The following is a 12,764-nucleotide window of genomic DNA, read 5'->3' as shown; positions in this document are numbered from 1 at the left end:
GAGGTACAGGAAAAGATCCGTCGGGAAGAATTGTGGGACTTACAACTTGTGTTCTACTTCTACATAATACCAACGGGGATACTTACGTACACATCACGTTCCTCAACTTATCCAGATTCTCCTTCTCCATGAAGAACCAGTAGTTCCTGTCGCACCTCTGCACGTCCTTTTCTATCCTGTGCAGGTTCAGCCCGAAGGTCTCCAGCAGTTCTTGCTGAAATATAAAAAAACCTTACGTATCCTTTCCGGATATGCGTGTTGAAAAAACTTACGCTGTATATGCCTCCGTTAGAGCTAGCTGGGGACACGCAAGCCGATCTAGCGGGCGATGCCAGTCCGTGGGTCTCTATGCAGGTGTCCAGGGAAGAGTTGTTCTCTTCCGTGACCGCGTCCAGGTTCGTTATCCTGAGACTTTCGTTGCCTGAAAACGATACTTTTGCGTTAAATGGTTTGGGTGTCGATATGTTAAGATTCTGTCCCATAATATAGGGTATTAGAAGTTTGACTACTTTAAGGAGGTTTATCGGGTACGGAGGTACGTCTAAAGTCTGACGAAAGTTTCTGTAGATTCGCTAGTGACTAAAGTAGTAAGCCTTTAGATTTGGCAATGTTGCACTTGGCTGGCGCGTTCGCTCGCTCCCGTTCGATCATTCTGTTTGTTTGGACATCTGCGAGTTTCAAATAATATGCTACGTCGAGACCGCGGCGTTGCCGCTATCACGCACATGGAGGATAAGTTAGTCAACAACAGCAGTTTGAAGTAGAATTGTTATAAATTATGTATCTTACAAGTACCTAATCGATTTCTACGAACTGTCATACGGTTCCGCTTAGATATCGGTTTCCTATTTATACAAGTTGCTGTGGAAACTGGTCGTCAATTGTTGCGCATTCTAAGTGGAAATACCAAAAAATCTACATTGTTATAAGACTCTGTACTATATCGTGAAAAATTATTTTATTAATATCTTGTCTCTTAGATAGGTATCCAAACTAGTCAAAATTTTTTTTGAGGATTTTCTTCATATTAATATTAATTTTTTTATGAATATTTGTTCGTTCCAAATCAGATAAACCTATTTAATTTTAACAGACGACAGAATACCCGAAAAAAAATTATCAAAACCTCAAACTTGATGTACAAGAGTTCGATTAATTAAGGAATATTGACATAACTGCTTGCATAGAATACCATAAAATAGTGGAGTCAAGATAGCTTAAAATTACGCATTATTTCGAAATAATTATGGGAAGCATGGATTTTCCTAAAACCTTTTGAAATTACTTGGCGATAAGTATTAGAAGAAAGTTATAGATTTATTTTTGTACGCTAATTGTTTTTTAATTGTTTAAACAATAATAAATATATTTTTTTAAGATTTAAAATAATTCAATGAATTTTAAATCGAATTCTTTCAAATTGACAATATAGGGGTTTTCGATGTCGCTGCACAAGAATATGAAGTCGGAAAATGAAAATTCAAAATGGCTGATCCAATATGGCCGACTATTAAACAATTTATTTAACAATTATCGATTTTAAATCAAACTCGCTCATATTTGTAATATAGGGGTTTTTGACGTCGCTACAAAAGAATATGTCAAAAAATGAAAATTCAAAATGGCTGATCCAATATGGCCGACTATTTTAAACAATTTATTTAACAATTATCGATTTTAAATCAAACTCGCTTATATTTGTAATATAGGGGTTTTTGACGTCGCTACAAAAGAATATGTCAAAAAATGAAAATTCAAAATGGCTGATCCAATATGGCCGACTATTTTAAACAATTTATTTAACAATTATCGATTTTAAATCAAACTCTCGCATATTTGTAATATAGAGGTTCGAAAAATGAACATTATAAATGGCTAAAGAGATTTTATTGAAAATATGTTTTATTTTTTAAAAAACAAATTTATTACAAAATAATTAATTTTTAAATCTCATCGAGTTCTTGCTCTTCTTCAAAAATAACTGGGCAATTAAACTTTAAGCCAATAAAATTGAAAAAAAAACACTGATTTGAAAGACTAAATTACAAAATCAAAATCAACGTCTATTATTTATTTATTCATTAATTATTTTAAATGGATCCATATTCATATATAAATATTAATCTCATACATTTACAGGTTCAGCATAAAAGAAAACGAATATAAATACCTTAAATGTAAACTGAAGATCATTTGTAATATTAAGTAATAATATTACATTAAAGAATTGCAAGTGTACGAGAGTATAACGTGAAAATGGACAAAATATGTGAATAATACACTTTTTAATACACTGATAACTGCAGCTTACTCGAAAATATAAAAATGATATTCTTATACCATTTATAATAATAATTATTTAATTCTTATAAACGAAAAACGTTTTTAAAATAAATAAAACTGTAACAAAAAAATATTTGGTGTGCACACTGCTTAACTTCGTCAACCAAACTGACAAGAAAAACAACTTTCAAAATTCCCCTTCGCAAGTAAGGCTATTGTATATATTTCTATGAAGTAGTATACACCATGTGCGTGCTATACTCATCGAGCAGGTTTCGAACTTATATTCACAATTTCAGTTACAGAATATACTTTTTAAAAATGAATATTAAATCAATTCATCAAAAAAACATTATTTTTTGCTGTTGTAACAATTTTCTACTTATTACTATAAATAAAAAAAATATTTTTCGCTGGATTTACTTTTTTTAAGGTCTTAACTTAATTCTTTGATGGTTTTTTAAACAAAAAAAAAATTTTATACATTATTAAACTTTATTTAATAATAAATTTCACGGATTTTTCATGAATTTTTTTAATTTTTTGTTTTTTCAACTATTATTTCAATTTTTTAAGAAAAATAAAATGCACCATCTTAAAGTGGAGATTTTAAGCTTTAAAAAGTGCTCTCATAAAGTTTCAATATCACATTTACAACTATAGTTTTTGAGCTATAAAGTATGGCCTAAAAAGTGAAATTTGTGATTTTTTAAAATTATTGAATATGTTGGGCTCAATATTTTTCAAATTAAATTTTTAAGATTTTTTCCGTATCGCTCACTGTTTCAATCGTCATTTGAAGAGTAATCTGCGAAAGTTACAGATATTTATTTTAAAAATTAAAAGAATGACAGCTATTTTATTATTATTGTACAAAATTATAGAATGACAACTTTGTACGTATGTACTATATATACTTTTTTTCTCAAGTTTAAAGATATAAAATTTTGATAGCCGGATGACTCTTCTTTCATTTAAATTTTTGTGAGGTCGATTTGAACAATTAGATCAAAAGTTATAACAAATTTAGTGTAGCGCGCTCGGGGCCGCGCGCTCTTCGAGAGCTGTACTTGGGGGCAGCCCGTCTCATTTTTCGTACGTTAGAAAAAAAATTCTACAGCCTTCAATTCGCATTTTAGAAAAAAACTTTATTACCATTTTTTATGTAAAATTTCCTGTTCTTTCGAATGGCGCAGTTATTTTTTTTTAAATTATATTTTTTTTATATATTTTCCAAAAACTGTAATTATGCAACTATGTAATTTGTTAAATAAATAATTTAGCGTACACTCTACAGTTGGTAACTTTTTATATGTTGTTTATTAATTACTGAATTTTGCTTTTTGGTAAGTACCTAAATTATTTTTAATACGTATGATTATTTGGTTTACGTGAATCTTTGGGTACTTTAATTACATATTTTTCAAATTCCTAATTTGATTAAAAGTTAAATTTCTATTTTAACAGATTCATATTTACTAAAATTCGGGCTAAAATTTAAGCACAACACCATCTTCATACTACAAAATCGATTTTATTTTATTTATAAAAAAAACTGGAACACAATTGTCTTGAAATTTACTAAATGTTTCACAATAATAGTTGTTTACATTTTTTCCGTAGGACAAGTCTGTCTCGTGCACACGTGGTGCGCACCAGCTGTGTAGCGTTAGGTTAAGCGCTGTTGTCACATTGTGATGAAACTCCCCAATATTAACATTCGCTATATTTTGAGAACTGTTAATCTTACTCCCCTGATATATCCAACTTTTTTGTTCATTTATGATTACTCTATCTCATGCTGAAACAATGCCAGTCAAACTACTTACACCCTGTATACAGATTGTAATAGCGACGTAGCGATCGACAAACTGCCAGTACTGACTTCTTTGGTGAGATTAAATGATTTTTAAGGGCTCTAGAACCCTTCAAGGATTCAAAGTGAAACAATTTTTAGTCAGTTACTCAAAAATCATTACAGATATAAACTTCAAACATGGCACAGTGTAGTTCTATCAGTAAATTGGTAGCGCTAAATGTAATTAAATGAAGTTGTGACATGTTCGTCCATTTTCATCATATCACATCAGACGGATTATAAAATGCGTGGTCAGAGGTCGTTTACGAGATCCATAAACTAAACAGAGTGCTTCCAAAAAATAGTAACAAGTCCAGGCGGTAGAGCAGTAAAAGTAGGCCTTGGCGTTTGTGTTTGAAGTCATCTATTTTGTTGCACAGAAAAATCCCAAATATTATGTAAAATAAGAATTCGAGTTTGCCTATTCCAAAAAACCAATGCTAAATCCAGGGGAACAACAAACATACATAAAGAACGAAAGATGACCCGTTTTTCGACATATTTTTCCGGGGAAAAGAGAAAAATATGTCGAAAAACGTTCTTTGAGACTAGAAAGTAAGTAGATTGAGATACTTGCTTGCAAATATTGGATAAAATTGAGTTTAAGATACTTAAAAATTATATATTTTCGTTCCTCAATTATTATTTCTTACCCAATGTGCATAAATAAATGCCAAAAGCTGGAACAGAAACTTGGCAACAGCGCATGAGTATGCTCGGTTTATTATTTGTAAGTTGGGAGTCCTTGTCATTGTATATAGGTATACAATACATTACGCTATGTGACCGCTCGCACAGCTGATACAATTCGATAAGTATCCTCCCTAAGTCTAGTAAGTCATTTTTCCAAATTACGTTTATTTACGGAGACATATTATTATATTTTTTAAACAAGTACATTTTGTGAACCGCTGTTCACATGGAAGGTAATCATTTACCCATGCGCACTGCTCAATTACGACTTTGCCAGGTCATGTGTCAAGAAAATTATTTAGATTAAGGCCTCGATCTTAATTTTTTGCAATTTATCGCACTTTGACGGACTATAGTTTAAAAAAGGATCAGTTCTGAAAGCTTCGTAACTTATATTACTTGAAACACACTGACCAAATAGTCACCTTGTCTGATTTTACGAGTACTAGATAAGATTTCTCACCTAGACCGCTCATATCTACGCTGGCGTTGGTGACTATGACGTTGTGAATGAAGTCTTTTAGTTCTACGTGGGGATCTAGGTGTATGTCGTCTTCGTCTTTGCGATCGACGGCTTCTTCGCCGCTGATCAGTAGTTTGCTGGCCACCTCGTCAATGTCTAGTTTGCAAGCATTCCCTAATTTACCTAAAATAATTATATTCCTATTACCGTAAAATGTTAACTTTGTGCACGCAAACATTAACTTTTATGCGAAATATGCTGGTGGTGCTAGAAAAAATATCTGCCCAGCCAAAATTCCATCGTATTTTAAGGCAAATACTGGTCCATAATTTGAGCTGTGAAATTTATATACAGGGTGGTAGAAGTTTGACTGCCTTAATTTTAATAGACGATAGAATACATTAAAATAAACAAAAAAAAACCTCATATGGCATGGGTCCTAAACTCGACCATTTCCGAGAAAAAAATTATCGAAATCTTCAACTTAACGTATAAAAGTTCGATTAATTAAGGAATATTGACATAACTACGTACATAGTTTACCATAAAATACAATCTTTATCACTTTTTTTAACTTTTTTTATGCTTAAGGAGGTATATCGGGTTTACTCAAATACACAGATGTACTTGACTTGAATTTATATAGTGTATTACCCAGTGCTCACTCTGGGCGTCATATTTTTTTTAATCTAGATTTTGAGATATTGTTGTTGAAAGTTGTTCATTTTAACATAGGTGCGGCTTTTTTGCCCATAACTGAGAAAAAAATGTAGAAATTGTGACCATAGATAGTACACAGTATTATCTTATTTTTGACGGAAAACTAATGTAAGTTTTGAACATAGTACAGCTGTATTAATTAGAATCAGAAACCAATAATTGCATTTCTGTCTGACTTGATGATTAATGTGGCAACGTCGCAATCAGCTGACAGCAAGGAGGGAATACATTTGAAAGACTTGATAAAAACGAAATTGATTTCAAGCATATACATTTTTCCCAAATCCCATGTACATACATTGTTATCAACAATATACATATAATCAACAGATTATTTTTCGTAATGTTTTTAAAAAACTAAATTAATTAAAAAATACTAGGAAGCTGTGATATATTTATTGGAATAAAAAATACAGGTGATAAATCCTTTTAATATATTTAATGGTTTATAAAAACATCGTAATCATTACCCAACAATATTTAGGGTTACATAAAGTTTTCTTTACTTGATTAATATAATTAGTAACACTTGAGATAAAAGCATTTGTACGGAATAACAAAGGAACATAAATATTCCTCAGCAAACTTTATATCTAAAAAGTTACTTATAGTTGCACAAAACTTTTGTAACACTACTAAAATAGAGATTAAAAGCACGAACAGTGACTAATAATGTAATTTCTATCACAGAACCTTCAAAATTGCATCCAACATTTTCTTCGACTTGGACGAGAGATGGGCGTGAGTGTCATTTCATTTCTTTAGAACTAAATTAACATAATTCTCGTTGTTTTACCAGTTCACATGATTTACGGATTTTAAATAAAGGATACAAATCTTCGCGAGGATAATACGATATATTTGCTATATATAATAATTATATTGTACATAGTTTACACATAATACATTTTTGAACGCGTACGTATCTTTATCCGAATTTGACGCGCAATATCTCCGATGTCCGAGGTCTGTAGGTTCGCAGTGTGTACAACTGCTAGTCAATTATTAGCGCTGTTGCCACATCTACATAGTCTTTATGCGTTCATTAAGTATAATTTAAAAATACTTAAATATGATATTTTTATGTTGTTAATTAGTCAATATGTATGCTATGTGCATATGAGTAGATTTCTTTGCTATATAGATAATGTTTATCGCAAATAATTTCCATAGAATTTAATTTTTTAAGTTGACAGCGGGTTTTAGTCCCATAAGAAAAGCATAGGACCCCCCTTGCACTCCTTACTTCCCTCAGACCCCGATATACCTCCTTAATTCTAAAAAATAATTAGTGTTGTAACAAATTTAAAATTCCATAAAATTCATATCAAGCAATGCGACAACGGCGTGGCGGATAACACGAAGTACTAAGCTGCCCACTAATAAGCAATTCAGTTGGTATCTGGAATTCGACTGTGTCTGAATGTTTTTTGCGTACCACTATTTCCTTTTCTTGAGGTGTTTTCCAGCGAGTGCGCGTAAATTGGATTCGAAGGTGTCGCGCGTGCACCGAAAATGGTGGTGGACATTTTGAGCATATGTTGTAGTTTGCTTTGTACTTGTTGCTTTTAAAAATTACTGAATTTTGCTTTTTGGTAAGTACCTAAATTTTTTTTTTTATACGTATAATTATTTGGACGACTTGAATCTTTGGGTACCTTAATTGCATATTTTTCAAATTCATAATATGATTAAAAGTTAAGTTCCTGTTTAATTATTATTAAAATTTGAGCTAAAATTTAAGCACAACACTACAAAATCGATATATTTTATTTTATTTATTTAAAAACTGGAAAACAATTGTCTTGAAATTTACTAAATGTTTCACAATTATAGCTGTTTACATTTTTTCCGTAGAACAAGTCTGCCGCGTGTACACGTGGTGTGCATCAGCAGGTTAAGCGCTGTTGTCACGTTGTGATGAAACTCCCCAATTTTAATACTAGCTGTATTTTGAAAATTGTTAATCTTACCCCCCTGTAATATACAACTTTTTTGTTCGTTTATCATTACTCTGTCTCATTCTGAAGTAATGGCAGTCAAACTTCTTATATCCCGTATTTTTTCGAAATACGTTAAAAAATAGCAACACTGGCTCGAATTTGTCTTAAAAATGTAACGGTTTCAAAATAACAGTTCCAAGTAACGGTTTCAAACGAATGGTTCCGAGGTAACCGCTACAAAGTAACGGTTCCCAGTGACGGTTCTAAGTAATGGATCCATAATAATGTAACATTTACAGAGTAACGGGTACATAGTATCAGTAATAAAGCAGTAGTTAAGTAGCGTTTATAAAGTGGCATTAATCTGGCAATTACTTTCATTAGTAGCAGTTATTTAGTAGCAACTGCTTGATTACAGTGACTAAGTAACAGTTGCAAAGGAACGGTTACAAAGTAGCAATTAAAAAGATAAAAAAAGTTATTACAAGTTAGTTACTTGGTAGTAGTCGTAAAAGAGAGCAAATGGGAGGAAAAATAATGTGAATTCAATTAAGTCGTGAAAAATTTATATTGTTAATTCTTTTTTAACTACACCAAGTTAGATTATAAAATTGTTGACTGCTTAGACGGTAAATTTCTCAAATAATTGGATGCTGACCCCAACTTTTCATTTCTTCAGAAATTTTACTCAGATTAAAAAAAAACGCCAAAAGCTCCGATATCGAACATTTGATTAGCATTTTACGCACGATATACAGGGTGTCCGGTAAGTACCTCCTAATCTCTCGGGAGTGTATAGGTCAAAATAAAATCAAAATAAAACTAGTCCTTCCTATAATTTTTTTTCCTAATGTGCCCCCTAACGGAGTTATGGGGTGTCAAAGGGGTACCTAGAAATTAACGTTTAGGGTTATAACTTTGAAACCACCCTGTATATTTTAATAAAATTTTCGTACGTTGTATTACACATGGAGCTCTACGATTTGATGCTAAAATCAACTTTTTGCTATTATCAGGTGTCCAGAAACGGACTGGCCCTATCACAATTTTTCTCAAAATTTTGACAGAAGTAATTTTATCAAACTGAAAATATTATTATTAGATACTCTGAAGGTTTTTCTTTAAAAATGGTACTCTTTATTTATTTCGAAAAAATGAACGGTTTGCGAGATAAATCGGTTTTGAAAAAAATTGGTAACAAATACAACAACAATTAAAATTTATTTTTTTTACATATTATTTCATGCATTTAATTTCTTTAACTTTATCAAGTCCAGAAATCTTTGAACGGGTTGGCTATACTTTATGAGCAAGTAGTGACCAATTAAAAATAACATTTGAAAAATAACTTACTTACAAGACATGCAACAAAGAACATTCAACAATGAACAAAGGTACCTAAATGTTACTTCGGTAGATGTTCAAAATGAGCACCCCGTACTTCAATGCACTTTCTAATCCTACGAATGTTTTCCCGGTGCACTTGAAATAATATTCCGTGATTATTGCGGAGATGGTCACAGTTCTGTGTTAGCCTCAGCAGAAGTTCCTCTCTACTATTTACGGGTGTTGAATAAACGTTATTTTTTAAATGACCCCACAGAAAAAAGTCTAATGGGTTTAGGTCGGGCGACCTAGGTGGCCATAATACAGGTCCGCCTCGACCTATCCATCGATCACCAAAAACATTCGTCAGATGTTGACGTACTAAACGATCAAAGTGGGGTGGTGCACCGTCATGCATGTACCACATTTCAGTTCTTATTTGAAGGGGCACTTCTTCTAACAAAATATTTAGATTTTCCTCTAAAAATTGCAAATAAAGAGCACCATTAAGTCTTTGCTCCAGAATAAATGGACCAATCAAATGATTCCCGATAATGCCAGCCCACACATTCACCATAAACCTTTGTTGGTAGCGAGTTTGAACTAAAGCGTGAGGGTTTTCTTCATCCCAGACATGTAGATTATGCGAATTAATTATGCCGTCTCTTGTAAAACCTGCTTCATCGGTGAACAAAATAGATGTACCAAAATTATGATTCCGAATATGATGCTGTAAAAACCAATTGGCGTATTGAAGTCTTTTTGGATAATCATCTGGAGACATAGCATGTACTTTTTGGATGTGGTACGGGTAAAGCAATTGTTCTTTCAGAGTTTCATGTACAGCCCATTTTGTAACATTGTTTTGCGCCGCAAGCTTCCTTATGCTATTTGAAGGATTATTAGCAACGTCTTCCAATATTTGTTCCTCTACATGAGGGTCTCGTACTCTCCTCGGGGCTCCTGCTCCACCACGGCGTGGCAAAAAGCTTCCTAAATAAAGGATTCGGAAGAAATTAGTTTCACTAACGTTTTTCACTATTTTTTTTTACCTGTTTCTCTTAAACTACGATCAACTCTTTCAAAAGTTTTTGGACTCGGCAAATGTCGACCCGGAAACCTTTCCTCATAAAGTCTTCTTGCCTCCACGGAGTTGCATAATGCTTCCCCATAAATTAGGTGCATATCAGCATATTCTGCACAGGAATATTCTTCCATTTTTAAATGTTATTTCTAACGGCTTAAAACGAATACCACAATAAAATTGAATTTTTATTCTGTCACGCGCCTTTGACAAGTACTTTAAAATCAACAGGGTCTAACAACGAAAACAATAGAAAAGAACTCCATGGAGACAAGAGCAATAATAATTTGTAGATGTATTTTGGTCATAGATGTTGATTTTACAAGAAACGGCATTATTCATTCCCTTAATTCACCACCAGTAAATGTTTATGGTGAATCTGTAGGCTGGCACTAGCGGGAATGATTTTATTGTAAAAAAATAAATTTTAATTGTTGTTGTATTTGTTACCAATTTTTTTCAAAACCGATTTATCTCGCAAACCGTTCATTTTTTCGAAATAAATAAAGAGTACCATTTTTAAAGAAAAACCTTCAGAGTATCTAATAATAATATTTTCAGTTTGATAAAATTACTTCTGTCAAAATTTTGAGAAAAATTGTGATAGGGCCAGTCCGTTTCTGGACACCTGATAATAGCAAAAAGTTGATTTTAGCATCAAATCGTAGAGCTCCATGTGTAATACAACGTACGAAAATTTTATTAAAATATACAGGGTGGTTTCAAAGTTATAACCCTAAACGTTAATTTCTAGGTATCCCTTTGACCCCCCCATAACTCCGTTAGGGGCACATTAGGAAAAAAAATTATAGGAAGGACTAGTTTTATTTTGACCTCCCCTATACACTCCCGAGAGATTAGGAGGTACTTACCGGACACCCTGTATATTGCAACAGTACATTATATGGCAACAACGGCTGTAGGAACGACGCTGAAAAGAAAACAATCGTCTTACCTACATTAGTATCACTCGTCTCGCTACTATGTCTACTATTTCTACAGGATAAGGCTTCTTCGTTTTGTACGTTTTCAGGTTTCGCGCCGACCACAGCGCCCCCTACCCCTCTCCCCTCGCCGTCCTCGTCGCTCTCGTACTTGATCGTGTTCTGTTTTGTGCGTTTGGGCCTCGGTCCTCGCTGCTCCGCCTTGTCGTCTTCCAGGGATTCGTCTCCCTCGTCGTCTGTCACGCCGTCGTCCTCGAAAACCTACGGTGCAATAAAAGGGAAAAGTTCAAATTAATGGCAATCTATCGAGTTTTCAATAACGAAATAGAATTAAAACGAACAAAGAGTAATTTTTGAATACAGATTTGATAATCCTTGTAAATTATACCTCGTTGCTCAATTCCCTCTGGATCTGGGGGGGTAGTTGGTCGCCGGACATGCTTTCGCTGCTCAATTTTGCGATGGCGTGCGCTTGGTTTTCCTTATCGCGTTGTCTAACTATCGCCTCCACGGCCAGCCACTCAGACATTGTGTTCTCGTAGCTGGAAAAAAAGATGTAATGCTACGGACAGTAAATGTACAGGTAAATATAGGGAGTTAATGATAAGTTTTGCCAAACTTTAATGGTGTATTCTACCGATGAAAATGATCAACTTTTGCCCTATAAAAATTTTTGATAATCCGTTTCCCTGCGGAAATACAGGGTGTTAAATGTTTCAAATATTTATATGATTTTTCATGTACCTTCACTGGCATAAAAGATTGAGCGATACAATTTGGGGGAAGACATTTTTTTAGTAGGGACTATTTTTTCATGGATAACTTAATTCAATATTTTGGCAAAACTTATCATTAACACCCTATACCGGTCTGGCCAGGTAATTCTTTCGCATAGACCAAGTAAATTACACGCATCTCCCCTATCAAGTTCGGGTGGAAGGGGTCGGACATGACATATATCATCGAGGCTGCGACTCGGACTCTCGTAATTGGTTGACTGTGGGAGCGCACGTGCCCCGTTGCATTTTTTATTAACCCACCGAATACCTAAAGCGCTTTGCTGTTTGTTTAGTTTTATTTAGTCAGTATTTAAATCGATGTGTCGATCTGCCCGGGTTTCGAATCCCGCGGTCGGTAGACCGTATATTAGCTATGCTTGTACGGAGGATTGGTACCCTCTGTGCAGGTATGGTAGGGTGGAAGAATGTTGGCTTGGGTCAATGTGAGAGATTGACACCGGTTGGCATTTGACCACCCCACTAATTAATGAGGTTTTCCAGGTTTCCCTCATTCCTGCACTGAATGGTGGTTAGGGCCTACCAACATAAGTCGTTCCTGGGCGCAAATGCGGCCTGCGTAATAATAATATGCCGCCTCCTCTCCCGCACAAGTCTCCGACTTCTGGGCTAATTCTCGTAGTTAGAATGAGGAGTAGAGATATTATTATTAT

The 12,764-nt window shown here is 33.8% G+C and overlaps 1 protein-coding gene across 1 annotated transcript in view; it reads right to left on the bottom strand.

Moving 5' to 3' along the window:
- The window catches only part of LOC108904352 (small G protein signaling modulator 2-like), a 35,760-nt gene that overhangs the window by 6,491 nt on the left and 16,505 nt on the right, over window positions 1-12,764 (bottom strand). The window contains exons 11-15 of the mRNA XM_023454547.1: window positions 11,703-11,856; window positions 11,326-11,575; window positions 5,298-5,480; window positions 273-421; window positions 87-214 (exon numbers count right to left, since the gene is read on the bottom strand). Of these exons, the coding sequence (XP_023310315.1) occupies window positions 87-214; window positions 273-421; window positions 5,298-5,480; window positions 11,326-11,575; window positions 11,703-11,856 (864 nt within the window). The remainder of the gene's footprint in view (window positions 1-86; window positions 215-272; window positions 422-5,297; window positions 5,481-11,325; window positions 11,576-11,702; window positions 11,857-12,764) is intronic.

The sequence above is a fragment of the Anoplophora glabripennis genome, unplaced genomic scaffold, assembly GCF_000390285.2.
Source record: "Anoplophora glabripennis isolate ALB-LARVAE unplaced genomic scaffold, Agla_2.0 scaffold268, whole genome shotgun sequence".
NCBI lineage: Eukaryota > Metazoa > Arthropoda > Insecta > Coleoptera > Cerambycidae > Anoplophora > Anoplophora glabripennis.
Note: the sequence above shows the minus strand (reverse complement) of the source record. Positions and strands in the feature narration are given on the sequence as shown.